Source organism: Panulirus ornatus, chromosome 66, assembly GCF_036320965.1.
Source record: "Panulirus ornatus isolate Po-2019 chromosome 66, ASM3632096v1, whole genome shotgun sequence".
NCBI classification, from domain to species: domain Eukaryota; kingdom Metazoa; phylum Arthropoda; class Malacostraca; order Decapoda; family Palinuridae; genus Panulirus; species Panulirus ornatus.
Window position 1 is genome coordinate 15,140,053 of NC_092289.1, and position 23,667 is coordinate 15,163,719.

General features: G+C 41.8%; 2 protein-coding genes across 7 annotated transcripts in view; both read left to right on the plus strand.

Moving 5' to 3' along the window:
• ec (ubiquitin specific peptidase echinus) overlaps positions 1-12,699 on the plus strand; it is a 363,911-nt gene extending 351,212 nt beyond the window's left edge. For 4 of the 5 annotated variants that reach the window (XM_071658536.1, XM_071658537.1, XM_071658539.1 and 1 more), the window contains 5 exons: positions 5,146-5,598; positions 5,798-7,120; positions 7,281-7,475; positions 7,603-7,792; positions 8,179-12,699. In XM_071658536.1, the coding sequence (XP_071514637.1) occupies positions 5,146-5,598; positions 5,798-7,120; positions 7,281-7,475; positions 7,603-7,792; positions 8,179-11,939 (5,922 nt within the window). In that variant the 3' untranslated portion in view covers positions 11,940-12,699. The remainder of the gene's footprint in view (positions 1-5,145; positions 5,599-5,797; positions 7,121-7,280; positions 7,476-7,602; positions 7,793-8,178) is intronic. The other variant, XM_071658538.1, reaches the window with a different exon arrangement.
• An 8,828-nt stretch (positions 12,700-21,527) lies between these two features.
• LOC139746805 (ATP-binding cassette sub-family F member 2) overlaps positions 21,528-23,667 on the plus strand; it is a 53,837-nt gene continuing 51,697 nt past the window's right edge. Inside the window, exon 1 of one of the 2 annotated variants that reach the window (XM_071658369.1) lies at positions 21,528-21,639. The gene's annotated coding sequence lies outside the window, so the exon portion shown is untranslated. The remainder of the gene's footprint in view (positions 21,640-23,667) is intronic. The other variant, XM_071658370.1, reaches the window with a different exon arrangement.

Here is a 23,667-nt window from a genome sequence, read left to right on the forward strand (position 1 = left end):
ACAGTGTGGCGAAACTTCTGTTCAGTCATCCAGTGATCGCCGTGAGAGGTTAGCAACACAAGGTTCCCTTTGCGTAATATGGCTTGAAAAAGTTCCGATGATTTTTGTGCCTATTCCTGTAGCAATATCACATTCATCATCAGTTCAAAAACAAAGGCGCAGAGTTTCAACTTGGAGCGAGTTGATTCCATATTAGCGTCAGCCGGTACGACTTGCAAGTCGCTTGGGTAAATGCAAGGCCATAAGCCTCACAGCGGGGGTGGGGGGGGGGGGGGGACGTGAAAACATGATACTGTTTTTATTGGGACTAAATCGGTGCATCTAATCATTCATCTGATGGCTTGTCCTTCACCATCATCATGGTGCGAACGATCGGGTTGGCGAAGAGATGTCATCTAAATCAGTTGCGAAAGATTGGATAGGTTTTGCCAGGATTGATTTGATTTGTGCCAGTGTCCCCGGTAAATTTATGGTGCACCCCATGCTCTCATCCTGTGAGCGGTAGCGCAAAAGGATTCCAGGGGGTCACAAAGGGTCTTAGTCAGACCCTACAGGAGAGAGATAGGGCGGGCGTCTTACCCACTGATGTCTGGGGGACAAGTAAGGAGAGGGCGTTCTCCGTCTGTGCCAGTGGGTCAGGGGAGGGGGAAGAGGACCTATTCCCATCAGAGTGGTTTGGCTTAACGGCGTGGTACAAGGGTGTTATCTGATTGGCCATTGTAAAGAAACCTAGCAACATCCATTAGATCGGGGAACCCATGAAGCATGGCGGGGTTGGGCATTCTCCATTAATGGGGAACCCGTTTAGTGCAGCGTATTCTAGAGAGATCAAGTATTGTCCACGAGACGCATGCACTTACCACAGGATGAAAATTTTTATGTGTGTAAAACTAAGACACTAAAATATATAACACATCATGTAAGCATTTTACAAAACTACCAGCGAAAACGTTTGTCACTACGATTGTGAAATTCCTTTAACCAGTGACAGAGTATTACAGCTATTGGTCACGAAGTCGGAGGCAAAAGGATTTTCGACTAACTGTCACATGTCAGATAGCCCTGTCTTAGAGAGTGCAAAAGCAACCATCGCCTCAGCGGAGATGGTGGGTTAAAAATTCAGTACTTTTAAATATTTTAAGTCGAAAAACTCAGATTTTTATTTCTAGCGCAGACGAAAGACTTTGAAAGTCAACCCTGCATGTGATGGAAGATAATCGCTTATTGGGACGATAGGATGAAAGACTAGGATAAAAAAAAATTCGGTCACATTCGTTACGATTAGAATTACCATTGTGTACATCCAGGAGCCTCGAAACAGTTCGACGCTCTACTAGCAAACAAAAGTACAAGGAACATCATGGACCAGCTGGCGGCGGGAAAGGTGAAGGACTCATCGGGGTCTCTCTAAAGTGTACTTGGTTGCCCAGACTGTTATGGTTACCCGGCTTGGAAATTAGAAATCCGGTGGTACGTGAGGCAGTCGGTTACACTATGTATATCAAAGCGCGATTCGGTCCATCCAAATGTCCCAGGTAAACAGCAGGAGCAAAGATACGTTGAGGCGTGAGCTATGACCGGTGACTTAAGAGTTGTAATGCGTTACGTCACAGACCACAGGAGGTGTGGCCAGTAAATAACGCCACCCGTAATTATAACGTACGGTGTCTTACGATTGGTTAATGAGCTTGATGCAGATGACCTCGTTCCCACCCCCCTGGTAAGCCGCTCCCGGGGTCCCCCACACGCAAGCTGTTGCCCCGGTGTCTCCCCCGCGGTACCCCCCTTGGTCACGCTAGTAATTTTAAAACGGATAAGGAATTCACACGCTTAATGCGTGAATCGAACTTGCACCAGCGCGGCCAAATATACCGTTGAACATCCCGATAATGTTCATCGGGTAACAAACGGCATTTGTGGTGCGTGAGCCCCTCTCGCCATCGCCCTGGGCCTTGTTGGGTCTCGTAGCCAGCATTCCAGGACATACCACTTGTAAACTTCTTTTCAATGCCTCTCACCCGCATATCTCCCCCTCCCAACCCCAGCGGGTGCTCCAGACACCCACCCCCAACCCACCCTCGAGCATGCCTTCCCCAAAGGTCTACATAGACTATGCCAGGGGCTCTAAGACGCACGATGAAACAACATCTTACTACATTAGTTTATGTTAGGCTACAGTGTCTTGCATCACGTTTGATGTTACGCGCTCGCGGTGATGATAATTCCGGACTCTCCTGTGTTGGAGTTTCAGTGAAGATATATACAGTATTAAGTATGGAAATACGGCAGTTTATTTGGAAAGTGATGCGTGGCCGGGCAAGACACGGTGCACGCGTTGCTATTGTGGTACGGTCATCCATTATGGAGGCCCGCGCGTGGCTCCCGAACAGAGGCGCCTATTCAGCCGCGTCCTCAGCCCCCCCCCCAAACTTTCCTCTCCCCGACGCACTCCAGACTCTATAGGTTTCCTCGACCCACATTCTCCGATTTCCCGCTCGCAGTTCTTCTCACCTGAGCTGCGTTGTGTCCTTAAAAATCTCTCTGGAAATAAGTGAAGGTTCCGATTTTACAGAAATAGGATCGGTTAAGCTCTGGTGAATTTTTAAAAGAAGAGGCTTGAGAGTTTTGATGGCGGATTTGAGGCGGTTCCTTATACCGGAGTTGTGAATTCCTATTCCAGGTCTCGATCTCTGGATTCCCAGGAATGTGGTGGGTTGGTGGGTGCGGGAAGGGGGAGAGGGTGGTGATCCAGGTGTAGCGGCGATGGTCGAATGTCGGTGAGATTAGTGCTTCCCCGCCATTTCCTATATATGTATATATATATATTTTCTTTTCTTTCTTTCATACTATTCGCCATTTCCCGCATTAGCGAGGTAGCGTTGAGAACAGAGGACTGGGCCCTTGAGGGAATATCCTCACCTGGGCCCCTTCTCTGTTCCCTCTTTTGGAAAATTAAAAAAAAAAGTGAGAGGGGAGGATTTCCAGCCCCCCGCTCCCTCCCCTTTTAGTCGCCTTCTACGACACGCAGGGAATACGTGGGAAGTATTCTTTCTCCCCTATCCCCAGGGATAATATATATATATATATATATATATATATATATATATGTGTGTGTGTGTGTGTGTGTGTGTGTGCGCGCGCGCTTTGTCTTGAGCCGACATTAACTGTGTTGTAGGAACATATTACGTAAGCGTGAAATATTACCAGTCCACACAGTAAACTTAGGCTTAATAATAACACTGTCAATGTCTGGTTTTACTGCAACAACAGAACCGTTCACTCAAGCCCTGGGTCACCGATGGAATCATTTCGTAGCTTTTTGTGTCGCTGATTCAAATGTGTGTTGCAGCTGACAGCGTAGCCAAGCACATCAGTCTTGCACCACTTCAGATCGATTAGAGGGGTGGCACACGGGAGAGAGAGAGACCCGTTGTGTAACTGACAATGATCGCTCACGTTTTTAAAGTGCATAAATCACAGAAATTACTTTCGTATCTAAGAGTTACTTTTCAGTAACTAGGGGGGGGGGGGTTAGGTTGGCATGTGAAGGGTTGTGGTTGGTGTGTGAGGCATGGCGGGGTCGTCCGAATCCCCAAATTTTAAGTGTCAATTTTTTAGTTTCACCTAGTCGGTAAAACCTATCATATTAAAGCCTGTGTATATATTAAAGCTTGACTCTGTATGTAATAAAAGCTTATAATATAATGAACCAACTTGGTAACAATCTTATGTAATATCAACCAACTGTGGTGTAACAAAAGACCCTTTGTGGCCCCCAAATCCTTTTGCGCTACCGTTCACATACTGAGCATCGACTATATATTCCGTGTAACTCTGTTATCAGGTTCCACGTCCATAAATATCTTTGTTTATCATTAATATATTTCACATTTAGTGTGTGGTTATTGGGTATGTGTGTAACTTTTAGAATAATGTGTTTGTAATCGATTTCCAAGTGTTGTAATCAGTTTCTTTTATTATAGGACAGGAAATATAATATATATATATATATATATATATATATATATATATATATATATATATATATATATATATATATAGTACCAACTTCGTGCATGTGAACGTGCACCTACAAAGAACATACAAACCTCCAACGGCCAGGATCGAACCCGGGACCCCTGTGCAACAGGCGGGAATGTTCCCGCCTGTTGCACAGGGGTCCCGGGTTCGATCCTGGCTGTTGGAGGTTTGTACGATGTGTGTGTGTGTGTGTGTGTGTGTGTGTGAACATTATGCATGGCAGCTTGAGTGGGTGAAGGAATGAGGACAGTTCTTTTCTTGGCGCTACTTTCGCAAACGCTAGAAATATCTTTCATACTATTCGCCATTTCCCGCGTTAGCGAGTTAGCGTTAAGAACAGAGGACTGGACCTTTGAGGGAATATCCTCACCTGGCCCCTTTCTCTGTTCCTCCTTTTGGAAAATTAAAAAAAAAAAACGAGAGGGGAGGATTTCCAGCCCCCTGCTCCCTTCCCTTTTAGTCGCCTTCTACGACACGCAGGGAATACGAGGGAAGTATCCTTTCTCCCCTATCCCCGTGGATTATATATATATATATATATATATATATATATATATATATATATATATATATATATATATATATATATATATGGACTCCCGTGGTATAGCGGTGAGCGTTCCTGAGTGTGACGCATTCACGGACTGCCCAGGATCGAGTGCATTGGTTCCAATACTGGTTGCGGCAGTCGGTCTACAGTCAAACCAGCTGTTCATCCACCCTTAGGGGTTGATCGATAAAATTGGTACCTGTCTCAGGCTAGGGTTTATATATATATATATATATATATATATATATATATATATATATATATATATATATATATATATATATTTCTGAAAATAATGTATGTGATTTGTATTGTAAATGATGTCTTTGTGTGGTCTTGTTATAGATTGAATCTTCTCGTACAGGTTGAGAACACATATGATAGACATGATAGGGTAAGATAAACATGAAATACCTAAAGTTTGCGAGTTGTTTGTGGCAGAAACAGGAATATAGCAAAACAAAGTTGCACCACACATACATGTGACAAATCGGCGTAAGACCTCTTCCCTCTTGACCAGTGTACTGATTGGTGATTCTTTTTCCCTCACGCAGGAGCTGTTCTCGCAGCTGCAGTACAGCCATGAGTCCGCCTTGCCTCCCGACGCCCTGCGTCGCGCCCTCGCCCAGACCTTCTACAACCAGCAGCGGTTCCAGCTGGGCTTCATGGACGACGCCGCCGAATGCTTCGAAAATATTTTGCTGCGGATCCACTTCCACGTGGCGAGTGGGGAGGCGGAGGACATGTGTAGCGCCCGCCACTGCATCCCTCACCAGCGGTTCGCCATGACGCTGGTGGAGCAGAGCGTGTGTGGTGACTGTGGCGCCACCTCCGAGCCTCTCCCCTTCACGCAGATGGTGCACTACGTGTCAGCCTCTGCCCTCACTGCCCAGGCCAAACAGATGAGTGACACCGCCGGCGGACCTCAGCAGCAGCAGCAGCCTCCTGACATGTTTGGCCAACTCCTGAAGAAGGCTGGCGGTATGGGAGACATACGCGATTGTCCCGTAAGTGTTACTTTCTCATAACAAACCATGGGATTGGGTAGTCATGCAAATACGGTAGCCGTTAAATAGGTTGAATTTTTGTTCCTAAATTTTGTACATCAATGTAGGATTCTCGGCAAACGATTGTAAAAATGCTCATAGCAGTAGTGTCTTGGGATTTTGTGTATTGGCATAAACATCGTCAACTAATTGTTTACAGAGCGCGTGTGGGGCCAAGATCCAGATCTGTCGGACTCTCATGAACCGGCCGGAGATCGTGTCCATCGGCGTAGTATGGGACTCAGAGAGACCAACGCTGGAGCATATCATGGCGGTGTTCGCCACCGTGGGCACCACGCTGAGGCTGAGGGACGTCTTCCAGAGCGTGGTGGACGACCGCTGGGCACAGCACACGCACCACCAGCTCGTCGGCGTCGTCACCTACTACGGCAAACATTACTCCACATTTTTCTACCATACGAAGTTACGTGTATGGATTTACTTCGACGATGCCACCGTGCGTGAGATCGGGCCACACTGGGAACAGGTGGTTGACAAATGTAGGCGCGGCCACTTCCAGCCCCTGCTGTTGCTGTACGCTAACCCGAGTGGGACGCCCGTGCCCGTGGACAGTGCTCCACGCACCGTGACTTTGGTACCGGGCCACCGGCCACACACTCGTAACTCGCAGCCTCCCGTCAAGTCCAACGCTAACACTGGAGAGCCTTACTCCCAAGCCTCCACTCGTCGTGCCGTTACCCCAAACCCAGAGAAATGTGGGGAAGGTACAGGACCCACTCCCCGCCGGGCTATCACGCCCAGCCCAGAGGTGGCCGCCCAGCGCGACACCCACAGGGACTACCAGAACATTCACGCCCTCGCCGCCCACGTATACCAGGATGGCAATGGTGAAGGTCATAGTGATGACGTGTTCGAGGCAGGTACCTCCAACTACCGGCGGCAGCTTGAGAGCATCAAACAAAGTGGCTCTGTGCTCCCCAACAAGCCTAGCATCCCCGGCCGAGGGCGACTGGACTCTGACGACTCTGTCTACGCTGGCAGACGGAACGATCCGCAGCGACAGGAGCGGCAGCGCTCACTCAGTTGCAACGGTTACAACCAACACGGTAACCGGAACAGCAACTCGTCCCTCGAACAGTTCGAGAAAGATGGCTTGAAGATGCCAGAGGGCAGCAATGTGCCACGACGCCGAGACTCCGGCAACTGGAGTGGCGACCGGAACAGTGCGTCATCCTCGTCCTCCACGTCGCTTGAACATCCCTACTTGTTTATTGTGGGTAAGACCGGTCGCCAGCCGCCCTCACCCACCACCAAGGCTCCGCCCAGCCCATCCCGCACTGACCACCCGGAGTACGCCAACTTGGGCGTGGGAGTCCCACCGCAACACGCCCACGTCCACAATAATACAGGACAGCCACCCAATGTTACGCCCAACGGACAGTACGATCCCGGTTACGATTCCTACTCGCTCTCTTCTAACGACTCCTATCCCATCCAGCAGAATCTGAAGCATAACTTGCAGGTAGAAAAACTTTTTTTTTTAAGTTTTATCCATAATTAGTTGAGCATATGAAACTGTAGTTCTCATTCATTACTAAACACTGTAGTTTACTACATTGTAGAGTTCCAAGAGCTTTCTTTTTCCACTTTCACATTATTAATTCGATACTTTTTATTGGCAGCAGCTTCAGCAGATCCCCGAGTGTGTGCAGGCAAGTGACAGCCCTGGCACGTACACTGGCGGGAGTCAGCAGGACAGCAGTAGCGTCAGCACCCTTACCGAGAGCGAGACGGGCGGCAACTGTGAGAGCCTCTGTCTTGCAGCTGACTCGTTGCTGGAAGAGGCCCGCGCTCGGGAAGAATCTGGAGACCTTTCCGTTAGTATTTAGCTGCCCAATGTTCATAGAATTACTTTGTTTATAGGATGAATTCGTGTAATGGTGATTTACAAGAATACAAAATAACTTTGAAGAACTCGCACTGATGCTCTCTCTTTGTTTACAGGGCGCCCTTGAGCTGTGCAATGCTGCAGCGGCCAAGACGCGCGCGGCCATGGATGCGCCCTACAACAATGCTCACTCGCTGACTTTTGCCCGCATGAAGCATAACACGTGCGTCATGCGGGCCCGCTCGCTGCACCGTCGCATCCTTATCCAGGAAGAGACCGCTGCCTGGGAGGGACAGTATAAACTTGGTAGGTTGCTAATGAGTCTCTCTCTCTCTCTCTCTCTCTCTCTCTCTCTCTCTCTCTCTCTCTCTCTCTCTCTCTCTCTCTCTCTCCTGCTCTTAGAACAAGAAAGACACTAGCAGTTATACGATTATTATCTAATACAGGACATTTCTTTTTTCACTGGGTAATATATAGTCCCATAAGGTTCTAAGAGCACTCAAATCACCAATTATTTAATTCAGGCCATGGAAAAATTTAATGGGCAATAATTTCGATAGTTTGTATGGTTCTGATAGGATTCCAACAGCCAGTAGAATTTGTCTTCCTCAACTTAAAATCTCAAAACTAAAAATTCAAAGTGAAACCCAAATGTTCGAGCTCTGTCATTAACAGAAGCAAATCTCTTGCAGATGCTCCTCACCACAGCCGTCAAGGTTCGAGGGACTCCCAGAGGTCACGAACCAGTCGGCAGGGATCGCGAGAAGGGTCAGTCCACCACAGCAGACAGGGGTCACGTGACGCCTCCAGTGGGTCGCAGGCTAGGTCACAGGAGCAGCTGGACACTGCAGTAACCCTTGCACAAACTGCTGAAAAACTTCAAAATACCAACATAGAGATTTATGCCACACTGCCCAAGAAGAAGGGAAAGAAATTATCTCCTGATAAGGTGTCTAAGAAGGATGACAGCGAGGTGCAGCTGGAGAAATCAAAGGAAAAGAAGGAGAAGACAAAAGACCGATCACATAAGGATAAGAAGAGTGGGAAGAATCGCTCGGGTGACAGTGATTACTCCAGTGACCATAGCTTAAAGGGCTCCAAGAAGACCATTGAAAAGGATGATGTAAACGCAATTGTTGAGGTTAAGGAAGAAAAATCAATTGGGAAGAAGCAGCACAAGATACGACGGAAACTACTGATGGGTGGTCTTATCCGACGTAAAAACCGCAGTATGCCAGACTTGCGGGAAGGTCAGGATGGAGAGACCCCTAAGTCTGCTGCAGATGACCTGGAAGTTCGCAGTTTTTCACGACCAACTACTCCTTCTGGAGAGAAGACCATGGCTGGGTACCTGAGTGAAGGTCACTTGGAGTACAGCAACCCCAACCTTGAACGCAGTAAGCTCATGAGAAAGAGCTTCCACGGGAGTGTAGGGAAGGGGTTATCACCTGCTAAAAACACTGCAGCAACTAAGGTCCCTCCACCTATTCCACAACGCATCACATCACAGCTATCCCAGAAAAATGAGAAAAACAGTAGGAAGGAAGAGAAAAAGCGTGAAAAAAGGCCACCATACCCTCTCCCTCCAAGTGATCATCAGGATGAGGACCCACCAGCACTTCCACCTCGCTGTTACACACCAGAAATCATCAATAACAATAACAACAATAATATGCTTAAAACTGAACCACAGTCGTTGCAGTATCTTCATACACATCTTCCACAATATGACATGTACCAGAGCAACTCTCTTCCCTACAGTGGACCTCTTTATCCAGACCAGCAACAGCAGCAGTCCCAGCCACAACAGCCTCCTGGTACTCCTACACAGATCACAATATGTGCTGATGTGCACCAGGAAGCTGCTCCTAGGGACCCTCATCAACTGCCCTATCAGCAGATGCACCCACAGCAGGATCATCAGCAGCAACAGCCCCATCTAAAAGAGGAGCATATGCATCAGAAGCAAGAACAGACTCAGCAGCAAGAGCATGAAATTCATCAACAGCAGCAGCAAAACCACCAGCAACAAATGTACCCACAGAGTCATCAGATGACTAGCCACCAGTCCAAAGCTCAGATCAACACTGCTCCTGTTTGGGCTGACATTTCTCACTCAAGACAGAGTAGCGAGGATTTTCCTCCTCCTCCTCCTCCACTGGAGGAGGCCGTGGAGGATCTCAAGATCAGGGGACTTCTTCCCCCTCCCCCACCGGTGTCCAGGGCTACTCCCGAGGCCCTTAGCGCCCCAGAATCCTCAAGTCTGCTGGCACAGCTACAACAAAAACGGCAGCAGATAATTGAGAGTAAAGAAAATAATGGCGCAACCATTGATGATCGGGTTCAGTCATCACCGAAAAGTAGTAGCGATTGGCTACAAGAACTGCAGGCTAAACAAGCAGCCATGCGGAAGAAGATGCAGGATCAGAATGGACCCGGCTCAGGGGCTAAGAATGATGCAACCGAAACTGGTACTAATTGCAACCGTGAAACTGGAGCACCTTCTGTCCGGAACTTGGCCTCAAAGTTTGAAAATGTGGCAATGAATACATGTAAAGGCGACAACAGAGCTGATGAAGTAGATGGAAATGTCTCCTTGCCTCCAACAGCAACCCAGCTGTCAACTCGTGAAGAAATGAATGAGCGGCAGCAGACAGTCAGCAAGGAACTATTCACGAGGGAGTATACCCAGTGCAACTCTCTGCAACTACCATCCCACAGTGGACATGAGAGCAGATTGAGTTCTTCTTACCGGACACGAACGGAACATAGTGAAAGTACTATTGGTAATTGTAAGGATAGTGTTAGTGACAGTGCCAAAGAAGATTCTGAACTAAATACTAGTACGGATACAAATTCCAGTGATGGTGCAAAAAAGAAAAAATCTAAGAAAAGCGTCACATTCTGTGATCAGGTGGTGCTAGTTGCAACAGCAGAAGATGAAGAAGAGGATGCATACATCCCTAATCCTATTTTGGAAAGGGTTTTGAAATCTGCCCTAACTGCATCATCATCCATGTCAGACACTGACACCTCATCATGTGGGGAGCCTGTTAGTCCAAGACCAAACTGTTCAGCGTCACAGACAAAAGCTAATGTGCCTACACCACAGGCTAGCCCACATTATCAGTCTGTTGGAAACTCACAACAGTCTCAGTCCCAGCCACATTCATATATACAGACGCATCCATCGTCCCAGACCCACACTTCACAAAGCTATCACACCCAATCAGTTCATAACTCAACACATCATGGGCAACCCCACCCTCATCCAACACAAACATATCCACCCCAGTCCACCACACAGCAGCCTCATCCATCCCAAGTCAGTTACACAAACCAACCTCAACCTACACAGCATCTTCAAGCACTAGCTCCTACACAGCCTCATCATAACCATGGTCATCCAACTCATCCCCATGGGCAGCAGTATCAGCAACCTACACCAAATAATACACAGGTGAGATTGCCTCCGCCATATCAGCCTCCCCCAAGTGTTTCTCTACATCAGGGTGCTACCAAGTCCATGGGTCCTCATGGACCTCAAACTCATGCCCAGCCAAACCAAGTAGCACTTTCCCAGGTGCCACATGGACAGAGTCAGGGAAGGCCTCTTGCCAATGGTTTGCATCCTTCTCAGATGCCACACCTTCTTCCTGGTCAACATAGTTCCAGACCAGGACAGCAACAAACACAGCATCTTAGACACCTACCAGCACAACAGCAACAGCAAACACAGCATTATCAGCCACAACAGCAGCAGACTCAACACTACCCACCTCCACAGCAGCAGCAGCCTCAAAGACAACCTGTCACACCTTACCCAGGAATGATGACTCGACAGAATAGCAGTCTTGGAATGCAACATCACACAGAAGCTGAAAGGACATACCCTCCATATCAGCGAGTCCCACACCCAAGCCCAGTGCAGGGTCAACCTCAGACTCATCCACAGGCACATTCACAGACTCACCACCAAAAGATACACCCACAGATGCATCAGCCCATGCACCCTCAGGGGCGCACTGGCCCTTCCTCTCACAGCCACCAGGGAACTACTACACAACCAAATAGTTACTCTGGTTATACCCCAGGTGGAAGTTTTAGCCGTCAGCAACAGCCCAGCATTCCAGCACAGCAGCAGCAACATGCAACACACAGTCACCCACAGCAGCAGGCCCAGCCACAGCCACAGCAGCAACAACATGGGTCTGGATATGGTAGCGTTGGTAGAGGTGGTGTGAAGGGAGGACCAAGTCACTTTTGTGGACCTCTAGACCCTTCTGCCATTTACTCTACCGTGAACAAATCCTCAAAAAAGCCAACTGCTGCACCTACTGCAGGTACTGCTCTCCAACCCTGTAACCTTTGCAGGAAAAAGACTGTTAACCCACCCTCCACTTACTGCAGTGATTGTGATTTCTACATGTCGAGGTTCAAACCCAAAGCATAATACTCATTTTGTCGTAATGCTATATGTCGTAATAGTACATTGTCGTAATAACTTGTACGTCGTAAATCCACCATACTCCATTTATTCTCAATAGCAAAAGACATGACATATAAGTTGTAAATATTTAATGTTGCGTATCAGTGATGACCAGCAATGGTGGGATGTGCAGAAGTGATGGTGCCATCTGGTCATGGCCAGCCCCAACTTGGAAATGGACCTGGACTGTTATTACCAGTGATCAGTGACTGTGCCACTCTCACACCCCTTGTGGTACCAGTGTTGTGATGTTTGACTAATTTATATTAAATTTGTTATATGGAATTAATATACAGCTGTACCTGCTAGAATGATAGACATTGGTGCCACTACCTGACACTGACTACGTACATCCCAACAAGTACCTGTGCTGTAATGATTCTCCGCCATGGTGTGGTGCTAGGCTGCTATAATTGGTGGCCACTAGGCCTGCTGTGCTCACCAAGTGCTCCACCATCCTATCAATAAGAATCTTCTTTGTGATAATCTGTTATGGATCTCATTATTAGCATGTATAAGCTTTATTGCTGTTATTGTTTTATATTTGTATTTATTGTACAGTCACAAAGCTTTTTAGCACGCTTCTGTTCGTGCACTTGTGAATCTGACGTGTTATGTGCCAAAATATGTAAATACTTTGTATAAAGAAATTACTATATAAAATGAACTGTACATAATCGGCAGCTTTTGTATGTTTTGTATCAAACAGAGCTCTATGATGCTATTTACTGTTTATCTGTCCTGCAGTTTATATGCCCACATTCTTTTTAGCTGAGAGAGCAAGAGAAAGCAATGTATTTGAGACAAATGACCATACTGCATGTTTCCCTGTGTAATAGCAGTAAGCTTTAGCTAAAGATAAATTTCTCATCAAACCCTTATAGAGCAACTTGTTCTCATTATGTAAATCAAGAGTCCACTCTCCCTTCTTTGTACAACTCCGTGTTCACAAGCTCCTATTAATGAATTTCAAAATTATATTCTAACAAACAGGATATCCTCACATAACTTCATTACAGTGTAACAACCATATGAAAGAATAATTCTGATGGCAGCACAAGAAGGTGAACAGCTTCCTAATCTCTCAACTATTCACCATTGAGATACTGCAGAGAGAAGCTTGAAACAGAAATGCTTTAATTACTTTTCCACAGCAGTGCATGACATGAGGGCTTGATCAAGAATCAAAGATATACCACTTCAAAGGAACAACAAAAAGGTACAATTCCATATAATGTGCTAAATGACATACCCTGAGAATTCACAATCGCATCAAAAACATTAAGTCATCATTCAACCCTACCTATAGGAATTACTGTACTGTATCTATCACTTCTGAAAAGTAATATAAGGAAAAGGAGAGACAAAAGAGTTTTCTTTTTTTACAGAAAAAACATATCCATACTACCATTGTCAAAATTATTTGATTTTATGGGTTTAATGAATTACAATACACATGTACAAAATACAAAAGTCAAATGCCCAAGTCCTTTATCATTTTTTTCAATTTAGTGTACTAGAAATACAGTATATCACATCAATATAACAGTATACTTCTCATGCTATTTATTCATACTCAATATATACCCATGTCACACAATACTGTAATGGTAAAATTGTAAAAATAAATGAATGACCGAATACAAAAATTATCAACAAAATCTTAAAAAAAAATTTTAAGATAGCTTTGGCACTGCATAACAGTTAATAAGAGATCATATTAGATTGGATTCCTAACAATGCCATTTCATATAATTGAATTTAAGGAAAACAGACTTGAAATTAATTCCTTAATGCCTACAGCCTGAAATTTATGTGAGCAGGGCAATGCTTCTACATGGATATTCACTCATCAGGTTTCATGCCTCAATTTCAAGGCCTAACAATGAGCCTGGGTGATGGCTGAGGTGGCAGTGTGGGATAGTTTCTCCCCAAAGTTGGTCATTCTCCATCTATGCCAATGAGGGCACATCTGGCCCAGTTTCTTGTAAGAAAATCAAATGGCTTTTAGCCAGATGTAGAGAACCAGGCACATAACCCTAAATTATCTGATGATGATGGTATGTCTTCAGAAAGTGTGGAGAGTGATTTCAAGGACATCAACTCTCTTAGCATCAAAAGTTGGGTAAGGTGAGGCAGGGAAAGATTTTCTAACAAAAGTGGAGGCAATGACAGCAGCATTATCTTGACCCTGACAACAGTGCATCTACTGACTGGTGCTGCTGGTAATTTTATAAACTTATTGTTTTACTGTTTTGAGGAAAATAGCAAAGAAGGCTTTTTTTTTTCAACAAGAAAAGATCTTGCTTTAATATATGTACCATATAAACATTTAGTAATTGTGAGAGTCCAGCAAGAAGACAAAAGGAAAAAGTTTTACTTATCATCAGTGATTAAAATAGAGCTAATAATGTGCTTTTTTTCCATAAAAATCAGGTAAGCTAATTCAAAACTGACACTCAAAGGGATTTTAGCAAGAAATTCACAACTGAATTACTTGGATTGGTACCATAAATTTCATTCATCAAAAATATTTTGAAATGAGATTAAATTACTAACCCTCAAAATAAATACTATCACTTACTTTTACCTTAATTAATCAGAGTTGTATAGCCATCCATAAACTTGGACATTTCAGTATAAAGATGTTTGTATTGAGTAATTTCCTTAAGTTAATTCCCAGCATTCATATATAATTTTCCTTAATATCCTCTACAGTTATATCAGTACCTTTCTCCCTTGAATAAAAAAAAGTAATTTGGACTATGTTCATCTACACTGTTATTCCTGGTATGTAACTATGGCCTGGGGAACCTTTTCTTTAACAAAGGCCATATGAGTTAATGTCAAATATGTTGGCCAGACATGCTTAATGTACCGGTAATACACAAAAACAGATAAAAAGCATGCATAAACCAGATTGAACTGGATGAGGGGTCACATACTGTCACTAGATTAAACTGGGCATTTGAAGCTTACAAAGTAAACCATGAAATAGTCCTATGGGCTTAGCTGTAAATGGGTAGCACAGGTTTCAGAACATTATACATGACAGCTAGAGAATGGGTGTTTGCAAATTGTTCATTTGTTCCTCATGCCTCCTTGTTATGGGAGAAGAGGCAATTATTGGAAAAACATTCAAAGATCCTGGTAATTGTTACTTTGACAATTGAAACAAATTACTTTCATACTACAGATAGCATAAAAAATACAACGAACACTGAAACATGAGATGTTCCCATTTGATGAAAGCATCAGTGTTTGGGAACGTTTACTCTCTCTACTCAAAAACTGTTCTATTATGTCTTCACAAAGATTGCATTTTCAGCCTCATCAACATGGTGTGAGAAGGAAACAATAACAAGCGTACTGAAAGTGCTCCACAAAAGTGAAGTTATCCTATGCAAAAAGCCAACAGTTATGAGTTGTCTTTGGAGTTACATATGTCTACACTCATGAAGTTAAACCTAAATTGTGGTTCATCATTTCCCAGATGATTATTAACCTTCTTTTGCAGGCCTTATATAACAGAAATGATGTTAGCAGAAAATGGGTAAAAAAGAAATAAAAGATTCCTTTGATCTAAATTCAGCAAATCTTCAAACACATGTTAATCCCTAATGGCAGATCTTTTGCATAAAAAAATCAGTCAAAACAACCATGAGTCACCAGAGTAGGGAAGAGACATAAGATCCCATTTTTAGACTGACTTTGAAATGCTTTTGTAATAGCATAATTGGCTGAATAGCTACCTTTGCACTTCTCAATCTGTTCAGTTTTTGCATTAACTTACTCTTAATTTCCATAAACTTTTGTTGTAGTCCTGGACTTTTCCAAAGAATTTGATGGTGTACCACACATAAGTATTTGCTTTCTTGACCCATTGTATTTCTCTCTCTCTCTCTGTTCCCCATTGCATATCTTCCTCTCTGGTCATTCCACTGTAACAGTCACTGGCACAACTTCCTCTAATCCTATCAACACTATGTTCACAAGGTTTCTGTCCTACTGCCTTTTTCTTCTATCCTACTTCTAAACCTACACACAATTATGCTGATGATTCCACTTTACACATTTCAACTCATTTTTCCTTCCCCTCCTTTTAGTACTCATTCTCTTTCTCATACTTAACAAATTTCCTCTCTCAGTTCAGACATGAGCAATGTTTCAGAAAGGGGAAGCAGTGCCTTGGTTAAATCTAATGGTGCTAAAATCAAATTTCTCCCTATATCAACGATCTCAATCACTCATTTCCCTGTTAATTTCATGTTGCCACAATTCAACCAAGTATAGTAATTTCATAAACATGTCCTCCACTGTCATCCAAGAAAGACCACATAATCAACATCCCAATAACCACTGATGTTGAATGGGTGCTGTAATTACAATGTGGTAAGTTTTTCCTCCACTTTTGTGTTAAACAAATTGTAGAAAAAAAAATCCTTTGATTAATTCTCCTGGCATCACCTCCCTGTACACCATTATGCTGCTCTTCTCTCTTTGATATACTGGTATTACTTAGGGCACTGTTGTTGTTTCTGCACCAAGACTGGCCACTCAAGGAATAGCCATTATGATCCCTCTTACTTCCCTTAGACAGCTAAATCTCGCAATTTTCCTACTTTCATCTTTCCCTTTTCCTAATATCTTTCTGAATTAGGTGTACAACAGCAGAACCCTGATTAATTTCTTCATTCTTTAACTCACACTTTATATCTTTCATTTGATGTTTTAAACCCCTTCCCAAAGCCAACCACCTTTGCCATGATAGGTCAGATCTTTTTAACATATCTCCAGCAAACAGTATTGAACAATGTAGGAAGCCACTTCTCTTGCATGACTGAGCAAACTTGATATACACCCCACTCAGTTTCTTGAAATACCTTATCATTCTTAACAACAGAGCAAAAAGTTTATACCTTCTTCCAGCAATTAGAATAAGTCACCAGTAGTAGTAGTTGACTTATCCAAACAGGAAGATCTTTCATTTCAACTTTATCCACTCTCGTCTGGCCTTTCATTTGAGTAGTAATGTTTTTACAAGTTGCTTTCTTCAAGACATTGATTCAGGAAATATGATGCAACACTTGTCCATCTTTCTTGAAAAACACAGCACCTTGACAAAATTATAATGCTGTCCTTGCCATTATTCAAACATAAAGGCAAAAATTTTACATACAGGCAACAACTTTAACTTGATTCCTAATTTTTAATCATCTTACACGTAACATATAGTGCCTGCAATGAAAGCCAGTCTTTCCTGTCAATGCTGATCCCACTGCTTGTGACTAGGAATTTGTACTGTAAAGGGAAAGAGTGTAACACTCATGGAGCCCCATCAACTGAATCTGTAGCAGTGAACAGATGGTTACACAAAGTATGGAGATTTAGTAAAATTATCACCCTTAAGAAATTTGTAAAGGAACAATTCTTAGGGACAATATCCAATCAAAATTGAAATGTATCATTAGTATGCTAGCTGAAGCATAAGATTTTAGGCTTTGGGGTCTGTCTTCATAAAATCTGTCTACTGGAGATACCAATAATGACTAAGATAACTAAATTTGTTGAGGGAGCCTCATGATGGACTCTCCCTTTGAGAAGTACACCTTTACACAGGTACCGATACTCCCAACTTCTTCCTATACGGTTCAGTATTGACATACCACATGTGCAGCCATCAAAAACCCATGTTCATACACAGCTCCACAACAAAAAAGTAAAAACAAATATCTGCATGTACTTAAAAATTCTCATAAGCATTTTAAAGAGGCAAACCCAAATCTGGCCTAAAACTCAGAGAAAAAGTTGAAAAACTTTGTCCATGACCTCATTAAACAAGGAAAAACATTACCAAATTTTCAAAACAAGATTTCTTAAAGCTAATTCAGGCTCACCAAATATTCTTTTAATGGAGATCAATATGGTATAGGAAAAACATGCCCTTACCAAAGGCCATCTTGGGTGAAAGGTAAAAAGTAAGAGAAACAGAATATATCAATTAATGCAAGCTCTACAGGTGTTTGTAGACATGAATCATAAATTCAAGGTCGAAAGGCAATAAGAGAAAAATGAAAAAATGTAATTCCACAGCTTAGGTGTTCTGGCGAAGTAGGTGGTATAATTATGGTCAATCCTCAAGAGGATAGTCTCCACATAAAATTAAGTAGTCACCAGCAGATGCATGCCTTGGGGGTAAGGACATGTGCAGATGGCTCACAAGAATAGTGGCCAATAAAATACCAGCAGAAAAATTGCCATGAGCATAAAGGGATGGTTGAAGAGAGATGATGCTTAGATGACTTAAGATAGAAAGATTTTGATTCATATCACTAATAGAAATGTTGATGAAGAACCATTCCATAAATATGATTATTCAATAACAGGACAAACAACACCTTAAAAGATAGCTGAAAGTAATGGTACCCAAACAATGCCATTAACTTTCGGGAAGCAGACTTTGTGGTGATTATATGGAGTTTCTAAAACAATAAGGTGAATAAGGTCATGTCCAACATGTTTATAGCCTTACAAGTTGATGTATGGCATTTTGAAAGAGAGAGAAGTGGTTGATTCTCAAAAAGACAAATGGAAAAATTGTATATTAGCCCTATCACATTTAACATTCTGAAATGTTGCATAAGTCCTAATTTCAAGATGAAATATGCTCAGTACAGGAGAAAGCAAGTATCAGAAGAAAATGGGCGAAGGAAAGAGATGTGTAAAATGAAATTATCATAAAAGTGAATATTGTGTTTTCTGTTTCCCTTTCATAATTATCTCTATATTTCATTTAAGGCCCGGCCTTGATGTGGACTTTTGTCGGTGCCTGGAACCTCCAACATATATAAAAAGGTTTGCAGTTCTAGAGAAATCATTTATGGACAAAAGAGAGTTGGCAATATGACAGAACTCAGGGGATACTGCTGATAATTGGGTGAGACAGGAAAGTCATTCCATCATTGACTATTCAAGGTTACGAGTCGAAAAAAGGAAGCTGTACATCAGGGAACAGTAAAGCAGGAAAACCCATATGAAGCTCAAAATGAACAGATGTGTAGGTGATCAATCATGTAATGTTTTTGATTGCTATTCCATTGTAGAGAAACAAATATGGAGGGAAAAACGGATGACTTTACAGTAGTACGAATGGGTAAAACTCCATGTTAAGGAAAATTCTATATTGATTTTGTGTATTTATGTTATCCCTCGACTTTCATTCATTGCTTCTAAGTGGGAAGGTGTACTGTAGTGAGGAGGTATATATGTATTTTCGTCACCTCTTTTCATTAAAGTTTTCGTATTACAAGTCTGGCTACCAAAATTTATTTGCAAACCATTCTTTCCCTTTTAAAACTTGTTATGCCATTTTATGGATTACAATTCTTTTGACGACCAGAAATGCGGCAGGACCTGCAGAAATCATCTCAATGGACTCCTTACAGATAAAAACTACCTCATCCGCAGCAAACACAGTAAAAAAAAAAAAATTGTTGAGTCAGATGAGTCTTCTTTGTTTTTTAAACTACATAAATGTATAAAAATACAAATCAAAACCCGGATAATAATGAGGTTGACTTTTCCTTATAGACAGCCATGTTTAAAGGCTAATCATTTGCCTGTGGACGTGGGCCCAAGTATACTTTCTATAATAAAATTGACTAGAGTCTAGTAACACCTACAGTGTATATGAAAAGATGAATTTTATTTCAATATAAACCATAGAACAAGATAAATAAACGCTCACAAGATTACTTACCCGAGCGCGTTGAGGTCTGGAGAGACTAGGAATAAATTTGGTTTATTCTTAAATTAATCATCAAGTTGGACTTACCTTCATCTGTTGATTAATGTTCTTCAAATACTTAATGTGGTATGAGCCATCATCCATGCTGAAAATGGCAATCACTTCTACAATAAACTGGAAAGAAGTGATATTCTTAATTTTGCTTTAACACTCGCTTGGTTGGTATTTCAGAAGGACGATATATATATATATATATATATATATATATATATATATATATATATATATATATATATATATATATATATATTCATCTGGCAAATCCTCTATGCTTGATGCAAGCAACGTCTTTCACAACCACGAAATCACAGACAATTAAGCTAAAATAAAAATGGCCTCCAAACTATTATCATTCATGTATGAGATTATAATTAATTCAATGATTTTAGCAAGATTGAGAATCGACATGGCGTTGTAATCTGACCTAAATTGCCAGATTATTAACTTGATCATTAGTTTTAGAGATTGATTAAGGGGACGGATGGTATAGATATATTATCAATTGAATTGAATTCACCAACTAATACTCTAGGGGCTAAAGGGCCAAATGGCTGTCACCAGATCATTAATTATATTAATTAGTGAAACAGAGAGAGAGAGAGAGAGAGAGAGAGAGAGAGAGAGAGAGAGAGAGAGAGAGAGAGAGAGAGAGAGAGAGAGAATTACTATATATAATTACTATAACTACTGTATATAAAGGCCGGGACTAAAGATATCATACTAAATAATATATTTTGAGTTTAGATTTCATAACTCAAAAGCTTATTTCTAATGAAGTCTTTTAGTAAATCAACATTCATTATTTGAGTTAACTAATTAACAAACTCCAGCCCCAGTTTTAGAAACTGACTATATATATATATCGGAATTACCCGCAGCATCGAAAGACATCTGAAAATCCTTCAAACTCTAAAAAAATGATATTAATTGTCATAATTCAAAAGAAATGAAAATCCAAAGGTTTGTAAGGTTACACGATTATATAAGAGGAAGTGATGACGAATGGTAGCATTCTCACACAGGTATATATGAGAACAGCAATTATTACATCCGTAAATGTATAATAGATTAAGGTCATGGAAATAAAGAGGAATTGCTTGTTCCTGCGCTGTTGCCAGTCCCAAGGTTTGGAGTTAGGGAAACTAGCATTCCTGAAAAAAATAATCAATAATATCAATTAACCATGTTAAGTCTGGCTGTCACCGGACATAATTGAACTACCTGTGACAGTATGAAAGGATTAATCTTATATTGAGATATTGCATGGTAAATCTTATTAGAATTTGTACGTCCATGGTTCACCACAGGTAAACAGCAGCAGATTTTTAAATGGCGATTGAGATAAATCTTAACTCTTTTAAAAATGAATAACCCACGTCAGTTTTCGTATGCGAGACACCGCAGTATTTGAAATATGTTGTTTTGTATCTGGCTATCTCACTGCTTAAGTCTCAAGATGGCTTAGACGTCGAGGTTCTGCTTGCTTGCATGAAATTATTCAGTTATTGTTTGACATTTTCTACCTTACGTTTCCCGCGTTTTCCCAATGACTGGTGAGAATATCACATCCACTCAGTGTGGATAAGAGGAAACCACTCGATTTGTTCCTGCAGGACAGCTTCTTATACTCTGGATATTTTCCATAATATTGATTGATATTAAATAAAGAAATCTCTTTTCTAAGGCACCCATATGTTTCTGAGATCCATGAAAAATATATGAAAGTTGATGTTAAGCTTACTCTAGGGCCCTTCCTCAGCTCTGCTGCCATCTGTTGGCAGCTGACGGAAGTGGTACTCCCGACGATAGATCTGCACGTGTGGAAGGCTCCTTTGGTTAACTTTATTGTTTTTCAATGTAAGTTTTGCTTCTTTGTGTTCCTTTTCAATGTCATTTACTAACCGAACGATCCGGCAGTATCCTCCATTGTATATTTAGATATACATTTGTAAGTTAGTGCTGTAAATGCGAAGCGGAAATTAGGCCAAGCGTTGCTGAGTGCAGTGTGCTCATTTCGGGTGTCAGCCTTTTTTTAGCCTTTGTTTGAAGGTTTCCGAAGAACGGTACCTCCATATTTACACTTATTGTGTTCATCTAATTCGATCTAAGGTTCAGGATGTGGGAATAGAAGGAGTAGGTGTATGGAAGAGAGAACAGGTATGGAATAGAAGGCCGGGATGGGTAGTTTGCGTCATTGTATTGCCACACGGACATTAATTCCCCCAGATTGACACTTGGTGGATAGCAGGATTTAGCATTGCCTTACTTGGTCACGAAAGAAAAGATGAAGGAAAAGTGAAATTAGAAGTGGATTTAGTGCTATAGATGCATCAGCTGGTACCAAACTTTCCCCAGCATTATATAAATTTGAGTCGTGGATAATTATTTGTGCCGAATCAATTTTCTTTTCACTCTTCCTGCAATCCATAATGAGGGATAGTGGTTGGAAATGTCGCAAACCGGGTAAATTTTGTTGAAGCATATAGTTTGGGGCAGATTGCTAGTTTACCCACGCAGCTGAACTAGCTTTGGAGAATGAGTGATCATATGGAGTGTCAGTGTAATTAAATGGGTAAATTGTGGCAGGAGGCCTTGTCAACCTATGGCTGCACAGCTTTTTGCAAACTTTCTCTCTGAGTTTAGGGCCAGTCTGGTCACATTAGCCATAGTTTTAAAGTCTTGTTCACTCCAGAACTTACCCGGTGGTGAATTCAAGACTTTGATAATAAACATGAAATTGGAAGGTGTAATCAGTCTGATACAGTAGTTATTCCTTTTAAGTACCGTAACACCAGATTTGTTTAATATAAAACCGCAAAATTACTACATATGTGCAACAGACATACTCCGGTGAGAAGAGGTCTTGGATGATTAGGGAGACAATCTTAGTATGAGGCAAAACCGAATTACAGACCTTAAAAAGCTACGGCTTATCTCTCAAAGAAAACTAGTCAGATGATGAGCATATGCCGTAAAGTCAAAGTAAAATAGGAGGTTCAGGAAAGAAAAGTATGAGCCATCTGTGAATTTTGAACGAAAAAAAGGCCTCCCTAAACATAGAAATATAGCTTAAGTAATGATAGGCAAAGAAATATAAATGGTTTGCAAACATTTAGGGAACACACATGAAATGGTATGACATATGTAGTTACCTATTGATTATGGAAGCATTTTGCTTTTCTGTGTGTATTTTCAAAATTTTATTGGATCATGCTAGATACATATCTGAACATTTTCAATATTTTGAAGAGTACTTTCCAGTTGTTACAATGATAGACAGGGTACTGTTATGAATCTCTGTTTCGTATGGGTCAGAAATTCAGTTATTCAGCTCTGCTGAACTGAGTATATTGGGCATTTTTATTGGATTTGAAGTGAATCTTAAACTTGACCCGTTTGTGTCTCTTAGAAGCTCCTACACATTGCAAATGGAACAGCAGTAATATCCCACGATATACAGTTCAGCAACTCTATTTCTTATTTTTGAGCAACTAGAAATTATTTGAAAAAATTTTTTTGCCTTTGAGTTAATTATTTTTCAATTAGATTGTGTAATATCACATTTGTCTTCGTTGTCTACTATGTCATTTTTCTCTCGGGGTACATACAATATACCACTCTATTTTACGACCCATAAAATACAGGTAAAAAATAAAGATGTGTATTTGAAATTCGTACCAGACATATAAAACGTCCCCTAAGGATATTCAACACTGAAATTAGATGGATTTTGAAACATTTTGCTTCCCTTTCAGTCTGTTAAAATCCAAACGGTCATTTTTTACTTAACACACCGCCCTTTATCTCCAGATCTTGTCTCTTAAATCGGCGTATATTAGTGTAGGGTATTCATACTAATAGCGAATTTATAGATGCATTTTCTAA